The 15,306-nt window shown below is 49.2% G+C and overlaps 6 protein-coding genes across 6 annotated transcripts; 3 read left to right on the plus strand and 3 right to left on the minus strand.

Moving 5' to 3' along the window:
- Positions 1-45: 45 nt before the first annotated feature.
- On the minus strand, positions 46-2,296 carry Asppvi_009970 (fungal specific transcription factor domain-containing protein; the record flags this gene model as incomplete). Its single annotated transcript, XM_043305816.1, has 6 exons — positions 46-138; positions 208-338; positions 402-1,671; positions 1,721-1,752; positions 1,805-2,030; positions 2,087-2,296. The coding sequence occupies 6 exons, from the start codon at positions 2,294-2,296 to the stop codon at positions 46-48; spliced, it is 1,962 nt and encodes a 653-aa protein (XP_043161751.1).
- An 813-nt stretch (positions 2,297-3,109) lies between these two features.
- Positions 3,110-4,219, plus strand: Asppvi_009971 (zinc-binding alcohol dehydrogenase family protein; the record flags this gene model as incomplete). Its single annotated transcript, XM_043305817.1, has 1 exon — positions 3,110-4,219. The coding sequence occupies one exon, from the start codon at positions 3,110-3,112 to the stop codon at positions 4,217-4,219; it is 1,110 nt and encodes a 369-aa protein (XP_043161752.1).
- A 513-nt stretch (positions 4,220-4,732) lies between these two features.
- Positions 4,733-5,998, plus strand: Asppvi_009972 (Zn(II)2Cys6 transcription factor domain-containing protein; the record flags this gene model as incomplete). The annotated part of the gene is made up of 1 exon (XM_043305818.1): positions 4,733-5,998. One exon carries the CDS (start codon positions 4,733-4,735, stop codon positions 5,996-5,998), a length of 1,266 nt encoding a protein of 421 aa, XP_043161753.1.
- A 459-nt stretch (positions 5,999-6,457) lies between these two features.
- Positions 6,458-7,574, plus strand: Asppvi_009973 (zinc-binding alcohol dehydrogenase family protein; the record flags this gene model as incomplete). The annotated part of the gene is made up of 2 exons (XM_043305819.1): positions 6,458-6,996; positions 7,049-7,574. The coding sequence occupies 2 exons, from the start codon at positions 6,458-6,460 to the stop codon at positions 7,572-7,574; spliced, it is 1,065 nt and encodes a 354-aa protein (XP_043161754.1).
- Positions 7,575-10,734: 3,160 nt separating this feature from the next.
- Positions 10,735-12,312, minus strand: Asppvi_009974 (F-box protein; the record flags this gene model as incomplete). Its single annotated transcript, XM_043305820.1, has 2 exons — positions 10,735-11,821; positions 11,873-12,312. 2 exons carry the CDS (start codon positions 12,310-12,312, stop codon positions 10,735-10,737), a joined length of 1,527 nt encoding a protein of 508 aa, XP_043161755.1.
- Positions 12,313-13,147: 835 nt separating this feature from the next.
- Asppvi_009975 (glycoside hydrolase family 47 protein) lies at positions 13,148-14,884 on the minus strand (the record flags this gene model as incomplete). The annotated part of the gene is made up of 3 exons (XM_043305821.1): positions 13,148-13,849; positions 13,918-14,138; positions 14,197-14,884. 3 exons carry the CDS (start codon positions 14,882-14,884, stop codon positions 13,148-13,150), a joined length of 1,611 nt encoding a protein of 536 aa, XP_043161756.1.
- Between the last annotated feature and the right edge of the window lie 422 nt (positions 14,885-15,306).

Consider the following 15,306-nt stretch of genomic DNA (forward strand, 5'->3'; position numbering starts at 1 on the left):
CCAAACGTTGTTACAGACAAGGGCGATATTCAGGAGAATGGCACATTAAGGCACATGGAACCCAGTCCAATCTTCGGACTGCTGGATAATATCATCCATAACACTTGCCCCAGTCCAATCATAATTTAGCCATACGTCCTATACAGAGTGTGTCAGAATTTCCGGACGGAAGAGCGGTAATCGCCGTTTCAAAGAATGATCACCCACCTTGTCCAAGTGATCGGCAACACCCGTACTTTGAGGCTGCTGATTTGAGAAAGGCGGACCGCTCGCGAACGGCAGAGGGCCTGTTGAAAACGTTGTGCAGGAGGATTGGTCATATGGTAGAGGTGAAGGATCTGCCTGCCAGTTAGCCGGTATTGTATGGAATGGTTCAAACGCGAGGGGAAGTATATACGGACCCGTCAAAAACAAAGCAGAATCATTGCTAGATGCCTCCGTGGACTGTTCGTCCTTCGTGCGTGCTTTCCCAAGCACTATCCGCAGCATCTCGGTCACCTTCTGGCTTTCTCGGGACTTGTCGCTTGACTGCCTCCAAATGAAATAGGAGTTTGTCAATGATTGAATGATGCGGTCTGTAAACTCGTCCCCGATTTCACTGTTTCCATTTCGGTCCCGGAGGCTGTAGTCAAGGTCGACACTGAGAATGGTGGTTGCAAGGAGAAATATATGCTTGACCAAGGCGCAAGATATCCATCGGTGAGGATAGAGACGACGCCCGGGCTGGGATTCTTCGTGTACAGTGACTTGAATCTGCAGAATCTCCAAGGCAGCGTTGATACATGACCTGCGAGAATATAAATACCGAGTATCTGACCGGCCTGCCAGCATGTACTCTCGGTGCAGTATACAGCGTGACTTGTAGAAGGACAAAGCGAGAAACACTCTATTCAGAATCACATCCGAGGGATCCGTGAGCTGTCGACTCATCGATCGCATTTGTAGCGCGGCCGGCATGGATGTGATTTGGTCGTTTAAGATCTGATCCAGTTTCATGACTTCCTCGTAGGATACGACTTGCTTCGGAGAGCTTATAAGATCGATGATGAGGTTGAAGGTTGACATTAGTCGGTTTTTCATGACTAGGAATTGAATAGAGCTCGGCCCGGGGTCAGTTCGAGCCGGAGGCAATCCTGTCATTCCGGGGCTAAGGGCGTCGTCACTGAGATCTCGCGGTTCGGCAGTATCTACCTTGGACGTGTTGATCATTCGTGGAAGGCCATATTGTCCGGCCGCTGCCGAGTCCAATTGTAAGATGATTGCCCACGCTCGGCGTCGCATCTCGGCCTGGAATGGCGACAAGTGTGAAGAATAGGATCCATCGCGATGATAGCCCATACGAGACGCTATCTGCACAGTGATGCCGAGCAAGATCCAAACGCTGGTCGGGCTGTCCGTGACATTGAGGTATTCAATCGCCAAGTAATGTAAGAGCGTCTCAATAGTGTATGGCATACACTTGGTGTAGTCGGCTAGAGCAAGACACTGCGCAACACGGTCACGGTACACCTGCATCCCATGTAATTCCTGGAAATCTTGCGCGAGCGATGCCGGCTGATCAGATGCTGGTCTTTCGAGCTGCTGATGCATCGCTGCCAAGCATATCATGGAGAACAGCAGACCAATCCACATGGTAGAGGCCTTTGCTGGACATTCCCAAAATGTATCATACTAGTTTCCCGTCAGAAGTTACCTATCTGGGCATTCTGAGTTCTCATACCTCCTCTAGGAACGTCGGACCATGAATGGTAACTAAATGTGTTAGTTTGGTAGAAGTAATAACCACGTTGATGGCACTACCTACGCGAATTGATATTTTTCGAGTTGAAGTAGCTGGCTAAGAGTCGATCCACCTCTGGCCTTGGTGGGAGCGATGCCAGAATTTCGTCTCTATCGAGATGCTGAGCATCTCCGAAGATAAGTGCAGGTCTGCGCGACTGAAAGTTCCAGTCTGTGCCCAGACGACTGGTACTTGATTCATCCGTCTGGGGCACTTCAGCGTCGTCGAAGAAATCCTTCAGCTCGGCAATCTATTGACGTCTCTTAGTTGTTCCTGCGTTTCTGCGACAGATGAGAAAATACTGACTCCCTCCAGAATGGCCGTCCAGTGTGAACCTTCAACGTAGTTAGTCTCTTCATTTTCTAGGCTGATCCTGCCAAAGCTCGTCGGCAGCTGCGAGGCATCCGCGGAATGAATAGCTTGAGCGACAAGAGATGGCTGCTGTGTGCGACTGTTGCCCTCGCGATCCCTCAACGACAGAACTAACTTCTCTATCTGTTCGACTCTGTCATGCATTGCCGTCGACGACGGCTGAATAACTCTTTTCCCACTCTGTAGCGGAGCTGAGGCTGGATATGTGCAGGACAACGACAGGCAGCGAGCGGCGCATGTCGCGCAGGGTAGACCGCGATCGCATTTCAATCTTGTCATTCAGCGCATGAATTTGCAAATGGTGATAAGATGATATGCTTACTTTCTTCTTTTGCAGAGAGTGCACGACAGTTGCGGCTTATCTCTCCGCCGGTTGAGAGGTGGGGGAGGCCTCGATGCCATCAGTCTGATACACGCGGAATAGTATTTTCTCTGAAAGCTCCTTTCGACCAGCAGTTGTCGAGAAAGTTATTTTCGGTCCTAACGATGAGGGCTGGAGATAACGATTCAAGAGACGGGGTTATCGCCGCATTGATAGGATAATAATAGGCTGTCTTGCTGCGACCATCCGACCGTCCGACTCTCCGTCAGCGCCATTCCCTATTGGGCTTCCTCTCCATTTGTTTGTCAGCCCTGTGCCACGCATTGATATTTCCATGCGACTATGAGATTGAATGAAAAGAAGGACTGGCACGATGAACTGCGAGCGGAGGGTGAGGGCAGATGGTTGTTGTCTTTGAAACTTAACACCGAAGAAGCCCAAATGCTCATGCACTGAGAATCTCCAACAATATATAATGACGGCCATCGCATTTACATAAGACAACTCTACGATCCCTCAAAGCTCAAGCTTGGTTCATAAGCTCCAAGATCGAATATTGGGATCCCTGCACATCACACCATCCACCAATAGTCACTCTTATACATTCCTTCAGGAAAGATTAGGAAGCGCTCTCCATGGCTCCCACCAACCAAGCGGCCAAGCTCGCAAAGGCCGGACAGCCCCTTCAGGTAATGTCTGCGCCATACACCAAGCCAAAGGCGAACCAAATCGTCGTCAAGAACGCCGCCTTGGCAGTGAACCCTTTTGACTGGATAATTCAAGACCGTGGTCGAATGGTCGTGTCGCACGCCCAATACCCGTTTACCTTGGGCTGCGATGTCGCCGGTGAGGTTGTCGAGATCGGTACGAACGCGAATCAATTTGCGGTCGGCGACCGTGTCGTTGGCTACGCCCCTGGAATCAGCAAGTCTGTCAGCGACCAAGCGCAAAGTGCATTTCAACGTTACACTGTTCTGCCTGAGGACACTGTCTCCAAGATCCCCAATGGTATACCTTACGAAACGGCAGTGGTACTGCCCCTGGGGTTTATGACGGCAGCAACCAGTCTGTTCCACGACGAGCAGCTACATCTACCCCTCCCTCAGCCCCTCAAGCCGAAAGTTAATGGTGGAACGGTGATTATCTGGGGAGGATCGACTAGTGTGGGTCTGAACGCTGTTCAGTTGGCTGTTGCGGCTGGGTACGAGGTATTTACCACCTGTTCACCTCGAAATTTCCAGCTGCTGGGAAGGATGGGCGCATCGCGGGTGTTCGATTACAACAGCCCAACCGTCATCCGCGATATCGTTGCCGCTATGAAGGGTAAAACGACGGCTGGAGCAGTCGCTATCGGTGTGACGGCTGCTAACGCCTTGTTTGATATTCTCGACAAGTGCGAAGAAGGGAATAAATTCATCGCAATGGCCAGCTACCCTGTTCCGCAAAAGCCGCCGAGGTTCTTCGGAACGCCGTATACAATCTTGTATTTATTGTCGTCGTTGATTTCGTACGCCATCAAGAGCCGCACCAGGGGAATCAGGTACAAAATGGTCGTCATCGAACCCATGCTCACCAATGGTATTGGCAAGGCAGTGTGGCGCTTCCTGAGCGAGGCCCTGGAGAACCGCAGCTTCGTGCCGGTGCCTGAACCCGAAGTTGTTGGGAATGGACTGGACCAGCTTCAACACGCGCTGGAAGTTCAGAAGAACGGGGTGAGTGCGAAGAAGATTGTCGTTACCCTGTAGAAAGGTTTGCAAGTGGTCGTTGATTCTGTATCCACTATTCTGTTATAATTTCCTGAGGTCCTGTCTTTTGTATTTGGCAGTGTCTTTGCCCTGCTTATCATCCAATTTAATATTCCTGCTGTTGTAGACAATGCCGTGGATTTAAAGGATACTGTGAAGCATCCAGCAGTACTTCCTCTGCTACATCCGTATAATAGACTTATAACACCCTGAGCCCTGACTTGACTTGACTTCATAATTGCTTAGCTCAATGGAAGAACATTGCGCAACAAGGTGTCATAGAGACCTTCTGCATTTGTCAGCACTAGCTGTATAGTAACAGGATGTTGGCATGGATGGCACAACATTATCACCACTCCCGCTATGGTGATTGGCTGCACGCAAAGCCCCACCTTACTCCGCTGGTCCACTTTTGTCCGCCATGACACATAAGCTTGAAGGTCAGCGTCCCCGATCAAAACTTCAGAATGTTCGGAGTCTCCATTCAGGTCCGGTCCAGCTGTAGAAGTCGCAATGTCACTCCGCAAAACTTCTTGTCGAGCATGCGTGGCTGCCAAGCGTCGGTGTGACCATGAGGTGCCCAGTTGCTCTCGCTGTCGCAAGAAATCTATTGCATGTCATTATCCGTATCCGCCTCCGCAATCTAAGGGGGATCAAACTCCAGCACTCGATGGGCCTATAGAGTCCAGATTTGAGATAGGTCCGACTGCCTCGGACAGCCGTGAACTCGCCTCGGTGGAGAACTGGATAGGACAATCCATGATCGCCAACCAAACAGATGACATTCTTAACCCGGTGTGGTTCCCAGTGGGCCCCACGACTTCCAGTCAAGCTTGGGTCTTTCCTCAAGGGTCGTCAGCCTGCCTTTCCATTCCCAGCTCAGCAGATGGTTCTGCTTCAGCATTACCGAGACTCGAACGTCGAGTCTTGGAATTTTGGCCCCGCGTTCATGACAGTGAAACCTGGGGATTTTGCCTGAGGACGTTTCTCAGCTACGTTGACCATTTTTTGGATACTGGTGCAATGCCATTTCTCGGGCCGCTGCTCGATCGCACATCAGATCTTCCGCCTCTTCTGCGTGAAGCGTATGGGGTATGCGCAGCATATCGAGCATGCAAGCAGGCAAAAAAGCCCTTCTACCACCAACTCCTGAACGCAGCCGTCAATAACATGAGCTTAAGTACCCCAACTCGCACTGACTTGCAAGGCCAATTGGATCGTATTCAAGTCTTGGTTCTCTACTATATCCTATTTCTGGCTGGTGGCCTTAACGACAAGCCGCTCCTTCGACATCTACACCGTATGTTGGCGCAGGGGACTGCCGACCTAGAGCGGACGGAACTAGCAAGTCGGCAGGCGACCCGAGACAAGGCACAATTAAACTCTCATTTTTCTGAAAGTCATTTAAATGACTGGGTGCTCTGCGAAAGTGCTCGTCGACTCATTATGATTTCGTATCTGGTGCGCGCTGTTCACTCCGTGATCCAGTTCCAGAGATGCGATTATATCAAATATCTGGCGGGGCTACCGGTCTCGACAAAATCATACGCGGAGCTTTGCTGGGAGGAATTCATCTATGAAAGGGAGCAAAGCTCCCCGCAATCAGTCGCTGGAGTCATTTCGTATGATGAATTTGTGAGTGAGTGGGAACAAGGAGGACTTGTGCAAGTGGATGAGTTCAGGCACCTGTTGCTGGTTGCGTGTAAAGGGCTAGGCTCTGTACAAGAAAGAACACCAAAAGAGCTGGTTGGGACCTTTGATGATTTCGGGCATACTTAGCATTCTTTCATAAATATTCTCCTATATTCAATTCTAGATCTTGCCCTCGGACTAGTTATGACTGGACTCGATCCTCACATTTACTCCAGCCCGATATCAGGCTCCATGGAACCCTAGTAAGTTCATAAGCAGTGCGGCAAATAGTGGATCCCTATCTCCAACCTTTGCGGAGAAAATAGTCAGTCTGAGCCTTTTGTCGGATGATTATGATAAGCAATTGCGGGAAAGAGTGGATCTGTTGGCCGTTATTGCGGCGCATTATGTGCCAGTTCATGTGCCAGTCACAGAGAGTTACCATAATGACGGTTGGGAACACAATACAGATGATCCAAATGAGTAATCCAAAACTACTCTATACACAAAAAGGCACGCCTGAAAGTATATAAAGACGTGTATTACACGTTGAATTGCATGGCCAGAAAATCAGAGATGTGTTTGATCAATAAGCTATTTCCCCCCATGCAATCCTCCCAGGCAGCCGTCATCACCCGGTCATTGGGTAATGCCGACTTCATCACCAACTGGCCCATCCCATCCCTCCGCGACGATGACATCCTCGTGCGCACCGTCGCCGTGGCCTTGAATCCAATCGACTGGATGCTCCTGGAGAGCACCCCGTCACCCCATGCAATCATGGGGCATGATTATGCAGGAATTGTTGTGGCAGTTGGAGACTCCGTCCGTGAGCTGTTCAAGGCTGGTGACCGCGTGTGTGGGCTTGTCAAGGGAGCAGACAATACCCGCCCCGAGAGCGGTACCTTTGCAGAATATATTGTGGCAAAGGCGGCGATTCAGGTGAAGATCCCAGACGGCGTCAGCTTTGAGGATGCGGCCACTGTAGGAGTGGGAGTAATTACAGCTGGACAGTGTCTGTTCGGACCATCTTGTCTCAAACTGCAATGGCCAGAGAATGAAAGTCATGTTGGGAAGCGAGAACCGATTCTAGTATATGGAGGAGCCACATCCGCGGGAAGCTGGATTATCCAGTTTGCTAAACTGTATGTCCATTTGCTTTTGAGTCCTAATGACATGCCACTAACTGTTGAATAGGGCCGGGTACACAGTCCTCACAACATGTTCGCCGAGCAACTTCGATCTGGTTCGCCAATACGGAGCAGATGTAGTCTTCGATTATCGCGACCCTATGTGTGCCCGAAAGATCCGCGAGCACACCAACAATACCCTCAGAGTCGTCTGCGATGCTGTGGCAACTCAGGAGTCTTTGCAGATTTGCGAAGCCGCTATCCGTGACGCAGGAGGCCTGTATCATTCCTTGCTCCCAGTGCAAACTGCGCGCCCGGACTTGGAGGCCACTTTCTCGAATAGTTGTACCGCGATTGGTGAACCGTTTGAGTATGGTCCTGACCGCACAGTAATTCCCAGCATACCGGCAGAGTTCGAGTTTGCCAAGAAATGGGCAGGGATCGTGAGCACCCTCTGGTCTCAGGGAAAGATCCGGACACTGGTCGTTGAAAAGCGTGACGGGGGACTGCGGAAGGTTCTGGATGGCCTGAAGGATTTGAAGAATCGGTCTGTTAGGGCTCGGAAGCTGGTGTACCTGGTTTCTGAGACTTAGGCCTTCGGCTTGCATTTCGATTCATATAGCTGGTTTTTATGCAAAGAAGAAATATTATACCTTCACTCTTGTCTGGATGACACCATATAAAAGGGAGAGGCACAAGCTGTAGAATGGCTCGACATTGTCAATATGTTTGGAGAAATGCTAACAAAGAATAGGATAGCAAAGCGCATGAAGCCACATCAAAGCGGCCTCTAATTTGCTGTCACTGTTGAATATATTATTCTTGGTGATATACTAATATATATGCTACATTGTCAAGCACTAAGTTATCAACGCGCAGACAGGTACGTCCGAGAATCATAGCCGACTTGGGCATTACCATGGCCGTCAACAAGGTTAAGCCATCTTTTGGGGAGGTTATCGTGAACTACCTCGGGAATGAGACGAGACGCCTTATGCATATGCAAAAGTAAGACTACTAGCACTGCCGCTGGCGTAACCGCAGAATTATTATTCGTCCACTAACAGACATATCCTTGCAAAATTTGGCCATCGTGCAGAAATCGTCTGACGCCGAAATCTAGGACCACGCGAGTCCTAGAAATCTGTTAGGTTACTCGGTCCTAGATTCTGCGGGCCACTCTCTCCTACCAAATTCTAGGAACCTACTCCTCCTTAAACTTTGAGTTTCAGAGCCCGATAGCAGAGATGCCGCCTCCCTTCCACGTCAGAAAACATGTCTAACAGTTAGCCTGGGCCCTGAGCTAGCCGCTTGACCTGAGCGTTTGAGGCTTTCGATAGAAAACAGCCTAGGGGAGTCACTATTAGTTTCGTCCGTCCTTGCGACAGTTCCAAGGAGCTTCGGATAAAGGGGTCTTCATGGCTGAATACCCCTGTTGTTCTGGTCCGACGGACTAGGATGACAGGTATCAGATGTCAGCAGTCACGATGGTTGTATATAAATCTAATATCACTAGCTAAAGGTGCCCCAATGATGCGTCCCTTAGTCTACAAGTTACTAATATAAATTATGGCGGTGTAGTTCTTTAATGAAAGCGAATAAGAAGTGGTTGTTGACTGTCACTAGGTACAGATGGGAAATCTATCATCCACCTGCTCTTGCCAGCCATAAATATTAAAACCATTCTTCTGCTCGTAACCACCAGCGGCTGTAACTACACCAAAACTTACCAGGAGGCTGAGAAACTATACGTGGTCAGCTTCGGGTAAAACAAATCCACGTTGATAAGTTGTTCATGTCTGTTCTAATAGGGGGAGCCTAAGTGTTACTCAGGTGCAATGGCAGCAACATCACAATATTTATTTTCGATGCATGGTATCGGAGAATATGGCAAAATTCTACGAGGAGAGAGATACAATTATAAGCCAGAAGAATGTGATTACCGTTAAGGATGCCAGGAACTGTGCATATAATAATCTACCAAATATTGAATTCTTGTCGCCAGGCCCTTCTGTTGGATGGGAGCATCGACGCAGGATTACAATTGACACAGTCTAGAAATCTAAGGTCCTGTGCAAAGGTGGGCTTTGTGTTAGAGGATAGTTTATTAGGGTGGATAGTCCCTAGGTAGAATCTACAAATAATTCTACCAAGATGCAGGGATGTCTTGGTAGAATTTTTGGCCAAGATACAGGGGCGTGCGGATAGAATCTACAAATAAATTCTATCAAGATGAATGGATGTGCAGGTAGAATCTACATATAAATTCTACCAAGATGCAGGGATGTTTGGTAGAATTCTACTAAAACTTCTACTAAGATACAGGGATGTGCTGGAATTATCCACTGTAATAAACTGTCTGAGATAATCCCTGCATCTTGGTAGAATTCTACCATCAAGTCTACCCATCAAACCTACCCATCAATTCTACCAAGAATCCCACAATTTTAAGGAAGTTGTCCCCCGCTAAGCCAAGACAAGAAGCATATAAAAATGGCGTTTCCATGAGCAATACTCCCTTCTGCTCAACCGATTTTTGTCCCATCGATTTCCCACAAGAGTCCTCTTAAACAAGCTTCGGATCTCCTTATGCAATGACATTGTCGGCAGAGGCAATCATAGCTTTGATAGCTCTTTTGATCGCTTGTGTTCCGGGTGTACGATTTATCCTCCGTCGTCGCAACACGTTCTGTCTGTTGATGAACCGAGCCGAAGGAGCAGAATTTCCACTGTCTGGTACGCGTGATCATGTTCTGTGGTATCCAACGCTTCAAACCCCGTCCATTCATGTCTACGTGGCAGCGCAGGGGTCCAAAATTCTACATAGTACCTAGGTTTCTGACCTCTTGGTTCCTACTATCAGATCACAACCGCTCGGATAGTCCCGAAGAACACCAGATGGACATTGTGCCCCAGAGTCGACCATCGGTCGGGATCATGGGAATTCGTGGGTCCCATAATCCAGGCCACCGGCCCCCGTCATCTAATCCTGAGCGCCCATATGGGACATCATTAAGACAGGAGTCCCGGACAGCTGCGTTACAAATACAGGCTCAAATCATACTTGTCAGTGGAGCGAGGTCCTCTAATACAAGTCAAACAAGCTTTCGCTAATTCATTCGCAAACCATTTTCCAGATCTCTAACACTGATCACTCCGAGAGCGAGCCTTTGATCAATGACTATTCTGTCCGTCCCTTATCCAACGAATAAGAGCCAGTGGGAAGCGATGCCGTATAAGTCCCGGTGATACCTTACCACTGATCTTCGATCCTATATTCTAGCAGTGGAGAGAGGAATTCCTTCCATCCTCTGGATTTTTTTGTCTCCTTTAAAATGTTCCAAAAAAGCGATGTTCGCACTTGTTTCCTTTCGTTTCCGAGAAAGTGTACACGAACTGAAAAGCCTTTGATGTTGTTATAATCTCGTTCCATTGTGTTCTGTTTGTGTCTATATAAATATGTAAATGTTTTTCTGCTGTACGATTGATTTTAGGAATGTACTCCTTTGCGCTCAAGAGTATACTTGTATTGGATACTAAGCAATACGCACCGCGGAGAGCAGAAGGGGTGGCCGGCCATATCTTGAACCTGACTATATCATTGAAGCTATAGGAGCATCAGCCGGCTCTGATACAAATACGGCCGCCTGATACCTGCCAACAATGCTGGACACCAGAAAACCAGCTTTGATCGTGGGAAGACAGCGTAGTCAAATGCGTAGGGTATCTGTGGATTTTCACTCTTCATAATCGCTATTCCTCCTCGTCCGACCATTCATCGGAGAGCTTCCACAACAGGTCCGGATATCTATCTGGGAAGTCGATGTCCTTTGCGTCGGGAATACATTCGTCGACACCATGTAGCTCCTTCAGCGAAGTTGAACCTGACTCCAACAGCGCCTTGAGGGCATCCATCTGATCGTCATTACGCTTCCTTTTGCCCTTCTCGTATCCCCGGATGCACAGGTACTCCAGATTTGGCGGCAGATACTCCACCAAAGACACGATCTTGTCGTCATTCTCGTTGTTCACTCCCGAGGCAAAGTACAACAGAAAATTTACCCCAATACTGAGGCTTTTCAGGGCCTCAAAGTCTTTGAGACACCCCCGCTGGTCCCAGAATGAGTTTGGGGGTGATTCAATCCAGTAGGCTTGTGCCTCGGCTCGGCCATCTTCCTCGTCGAATTCAAAGTCCCCTGGACCACGATAGACGGTGCTACATATATGTGCTTCGACGTCGACATCTAATTTTTCTAGCGTGGTTTTGTGCTCCAGGACGCACAGAACAAACGTTTTCGGGTTGAAGGTCGGGTGTGTACCATTGACCGAACCCCTGCCACCGATTGAATACTCGAATTCCTTTAAGGCTCTGCACGACCGGATGACAGGCGTCAGATAGCTTGTAGCTACAGCTGAGTGATGGATCGCAATGCGAGACACATTGGAAGATTTGGGTCCGAGTGCCGGCATCACGTTGTCATCCTCCGTCAGAGCATCAGTACCGATCCATTCAAGGGACGGAAGATTGCGGAGAATGGCTAAGCATCCGATGAAGTCCATGGCCACATACACCCGCCCGTCGTCAAAAGAGTCGTCCCCCAGGTTGATCATGTACACTCTGCGAAGATTCTGCAGGTACGGCTTGTCAACAGGGTTTTCATTTGTCTCCTTGAGTAGCAGGTCCAGGGCGCACTCGGAGTGCATAAAAGAATCTTCCGTTTCCTCGTTAAAGTCGGTGTAAAAAGTCGGCATCATCGCCATTGACTCGAGGTTGGGTGACACCGAGACGAGTAGGGCCGTCAACGCTTGCGTGACGTAGGTCGCGGGTGCACGGGTGTCACTGCTCATACATTAATGCAGGGATCGCCATAGAGCAATGTTTTCATCTCACCTAAACGTGCCGTAAAGAGGAACCCCCACCACCGATTCCCGCAGCAACATATTCAGTACACGCTCTCCTAGAGGTCCCGTAAATCCTGCCCTCTGCGTGGCATTTCGCAGCAGCCGCATATCCGCCTCACTTAGTTTCGGCTCATAAGGCTTCACATCATAAAGGCGATACCGCGAAACAGTCTGCCTATATTCAATATGGCGCACATAGCGACCCAAACTGGGCTTTCTCAAAATGTCCATGAGCATCTTGAACGCGCGATCAAGATCAGCAATACTCGGGGTGATGCGCACACGACGGTATTTCTTCCGATTGGACATGTCGCAGAGAGAACGTAGAGCTTTGCATTGTGAAGAGAGAGCGGCCACATCGCGGTTCGACTCCAGGTGGCAGATTATCCGATGATGGATTTCTGGAGGCAGATCGGTGAAACAAAGCATTTTGTTTGTTGTTCTCTTATTTCCCTCTGGATCAGGTACCGTGGAAATTGCAGATGAACTGGTGGTTGAGCCCCTTTAAGCGCCGGTTTTAGCGTCTCTAACGGCTTTAGCGTGGGCGTCCCGTGGTGGCTGCACTGCCTGGATCACAGGGCTTGGCATTGGGGCCGAAAGTGCTATAGAGATTGAGGATACGTAGTGGCTCGGTACATAGGAGAAACTAATAGGAAAAGATAGTATCAGTGGTTGATCTGCTTTAGGTAAGGAAATAAGAACGATATATGTCCCGCCTCCTACTTGATAATATAAAGAACTACATCAATAGTAATGGGGGTGCCTCTACCACTATGGAATTCAATAATATCTTTAGAGCGTGTTTCGACGTAACTTTTCACCGTCTGGAGGCATTTGTCAATGTTCAGTGTTTGAAGTCCACCCTCACTCACAAGGCTCCAGAGGATCCTTGTCGTCAGAAGATGGGTCTTGGTCACAGCAGAGGCACTGGCTCACCGCTCAGCTTCGGAAGAGACAAATTGCCAGGATATTCATTGATATGAAGGCCTGCTTGTTGCTCTGGAGTTATGCCCTTGAGCATGGCATTGCTGGGTCCTGGGATAGTCTCCTTCGTGACAGAGGGTCCAAGCCCTAAGCGATGGCATGTCAGAGTATATATGTGACAAATAAGAAATGAGCAAAAGGCGTTTAGCTCTTCTTATTACTCAAACAAGTGATCTCTTAAACGGAATGGATGTGCCTCGGTGTTGCTAGAATATCTGTGTAAGCATACTTAATCGGCCCATAGTGTAAATGAAAAGGGGAAAGAGTAGGAGGGGGATTCTTACAGGACAAAATTATCCAAACTAACAAGATCAGGCTCGCTGAATAACAGATAAAAGTATTTCAACGTCTCCGCTAACCAAAAGCTTTCCATAGAGTCATCCTGCTTCGGTTTCGCACCTGTAACATCGCTGATGCGTGCATTCGCAATCGGTGTCATGGTATGCTTCATGATTGCCTGGAACATGTTCCAACCTTTCTCTTGCCAGATGGGGTTGCCCGTAAGACGATACATAATAAAGACCGACTCGATTGCCTCAGGGCGCAGCTGGTAGCTCGGGTCTAAGATTCGCGTGAAGCCGTATTCATGTCCCGGTTCGACGTGGCCCTCATCCGTCCATTCACACGAACCATCGGAGGGACAGTCATCGATGTAAAAGACCTCGGGCATGATCCCGCTCGCCGTGTTTTGGTAAGCCCAGACGCAGCCTTCGGTGAGTTTGATTGCGATGGCGAGTTCCTCAGGTGAATCATTGAGCCGGGCACCCAGGCCCACCATGCCACCTACAAAGCAGGCCAGATGCTGGACTTCCGTCCGCAGAGCGGGTTGTCCATTGCCTCTAGCTTCCAGCGAGCCCGGGAAGAGAATATCCTGATCACCGGGGGTTTTGGGACGGAAAAAGTGATATTTTACAGCACTATCAAGGGCGGCCCGGTACATCTGTAGGTATTGATCCGTTTTGCCGTTAAGTAAAAGATGTTCCTATTCTGTGTAAGTCATGAATATCTAATGAGGAAGCGCCTCTAGGAAGGCCATAAAATGGCATTTACCTTTGGTAAATACTCGTACAACGAGTCTGCCCAAGCTCCCAAAGTGAAGGCTGAACTGTCGAAAGAGGGACCTCTCGTGTCGACTTGGGAAGGCCAGAGACCTGGAATAAGGGTGTTGTTTTGCGCATGATCTAGATGATCTGTAATCCTGGAAATCCCATCAAAGTACTTTCGTTTCCCTGTGAGCTGCGCTAGGCGTGTGAATTCGAGCGATAGAGACCCTATATGGGTATCAGTATTTCTCACCTCCATTGAGGCTCTGACCCCGCCCGTTCTCACCTATCTGTGCTACCAGAACTCCACCCTCCCCTTCCAATCCCTGATTTCCTCTTTGCCACCAGTAATAAGGCGCTGGGATTCCATTGGGCGTGTCAAACGCTTGAAATAGGAATTCTCCCAGCTGATCGGCTTTCTGAAGAAGCAGTGGGTACTTACCACCACTCACATCATATGCCCCTAACAAGCCACCGAGATATCGGATTGTGGTCTCGAATACCGGCACACGGTCGGCATTAGGCCTTGAAAAATTTATTGACTTTAGTGCTTCCAGCGCACTGTCGAACTCGTCTTGCAGCCCCATGATATAAAGCGAGTCCAGCCCGTCTACCAATGTCGCGGCCCATCCCGCATAGGGGTCTCGGTGTCCACCTGAAAGCGGAGTCACCTCGTCATGTAGCCATGCATATTTCTTATATCCTTTCCAGGCGCGCAGGAATGCTTGACGCACCTGCTGCTGGCGGTGTTGTCGAATGCGTTTAGCGGAACGGCTTTCGCCCTGGAAGGCGAATTGTATGCGAAATCTAGATGGTGACGATGAGCCATTCGCGATTAGGTCTTGTTTTGTGTGCAGCGGTAGGAAAAAAGTCAAGGTTATGAGCAGAAATATGGCGAGGGCGATGTAGCGCATTCGTCGAGAGGAGGGATATGGGGCCGGCCGGAGATGGAGGCGACGCAATATTCGATTCATGGTTGAGGGCGGCGTAGGTGCGTCGGTATCAGGAGGATTCGGACGACGAGACTAAATCACAGTCCATTTCTCTCTAGGAACAAGAGCCGCACGAAAAGCTAGGAGCTCATCGGCAGGAGAGGTTGGGGGTGGCATCAAAAAAGATTGGGTGACATCAGATGAAGCTGGCCGAGGCCACAGCGGGCGGATCCGCAGGCGAACAGGTGGAGGTATAGCAGAGTTTCTATCTGTGCTACGGCGTAGAGAATAAGGACCGAGGCTGGAACTAAATATGACAAACATCAGTGTAATCAGTCAAAATTAAGCTGACTTGAGATTAGAATGTCTCACTAGAGATGTGAAGTCCAATCAGTAATCTTTGTTAAGCGGGCCAACGCGCCTCCAGACCGCATAAATCAGTGGACCCTTGCTGGACCCTTGCT

This window comes from Aspergillus pseudoviridinutans (genome assembly GCF_018340605.1).
Source record: "Aspergillus pseudoviridinutans IFM 55266 DNA, scaffold_7, whole genome shotgun sequence".
In the NCBI taxonomy this organism is placed as follows: Eukaryota; Fungi; Ascomycota; class Eurotiomycetes; order Eurotiales; family Aspergillaceae; genus Aspergillus; species Aspergillus pseudoviridinutans.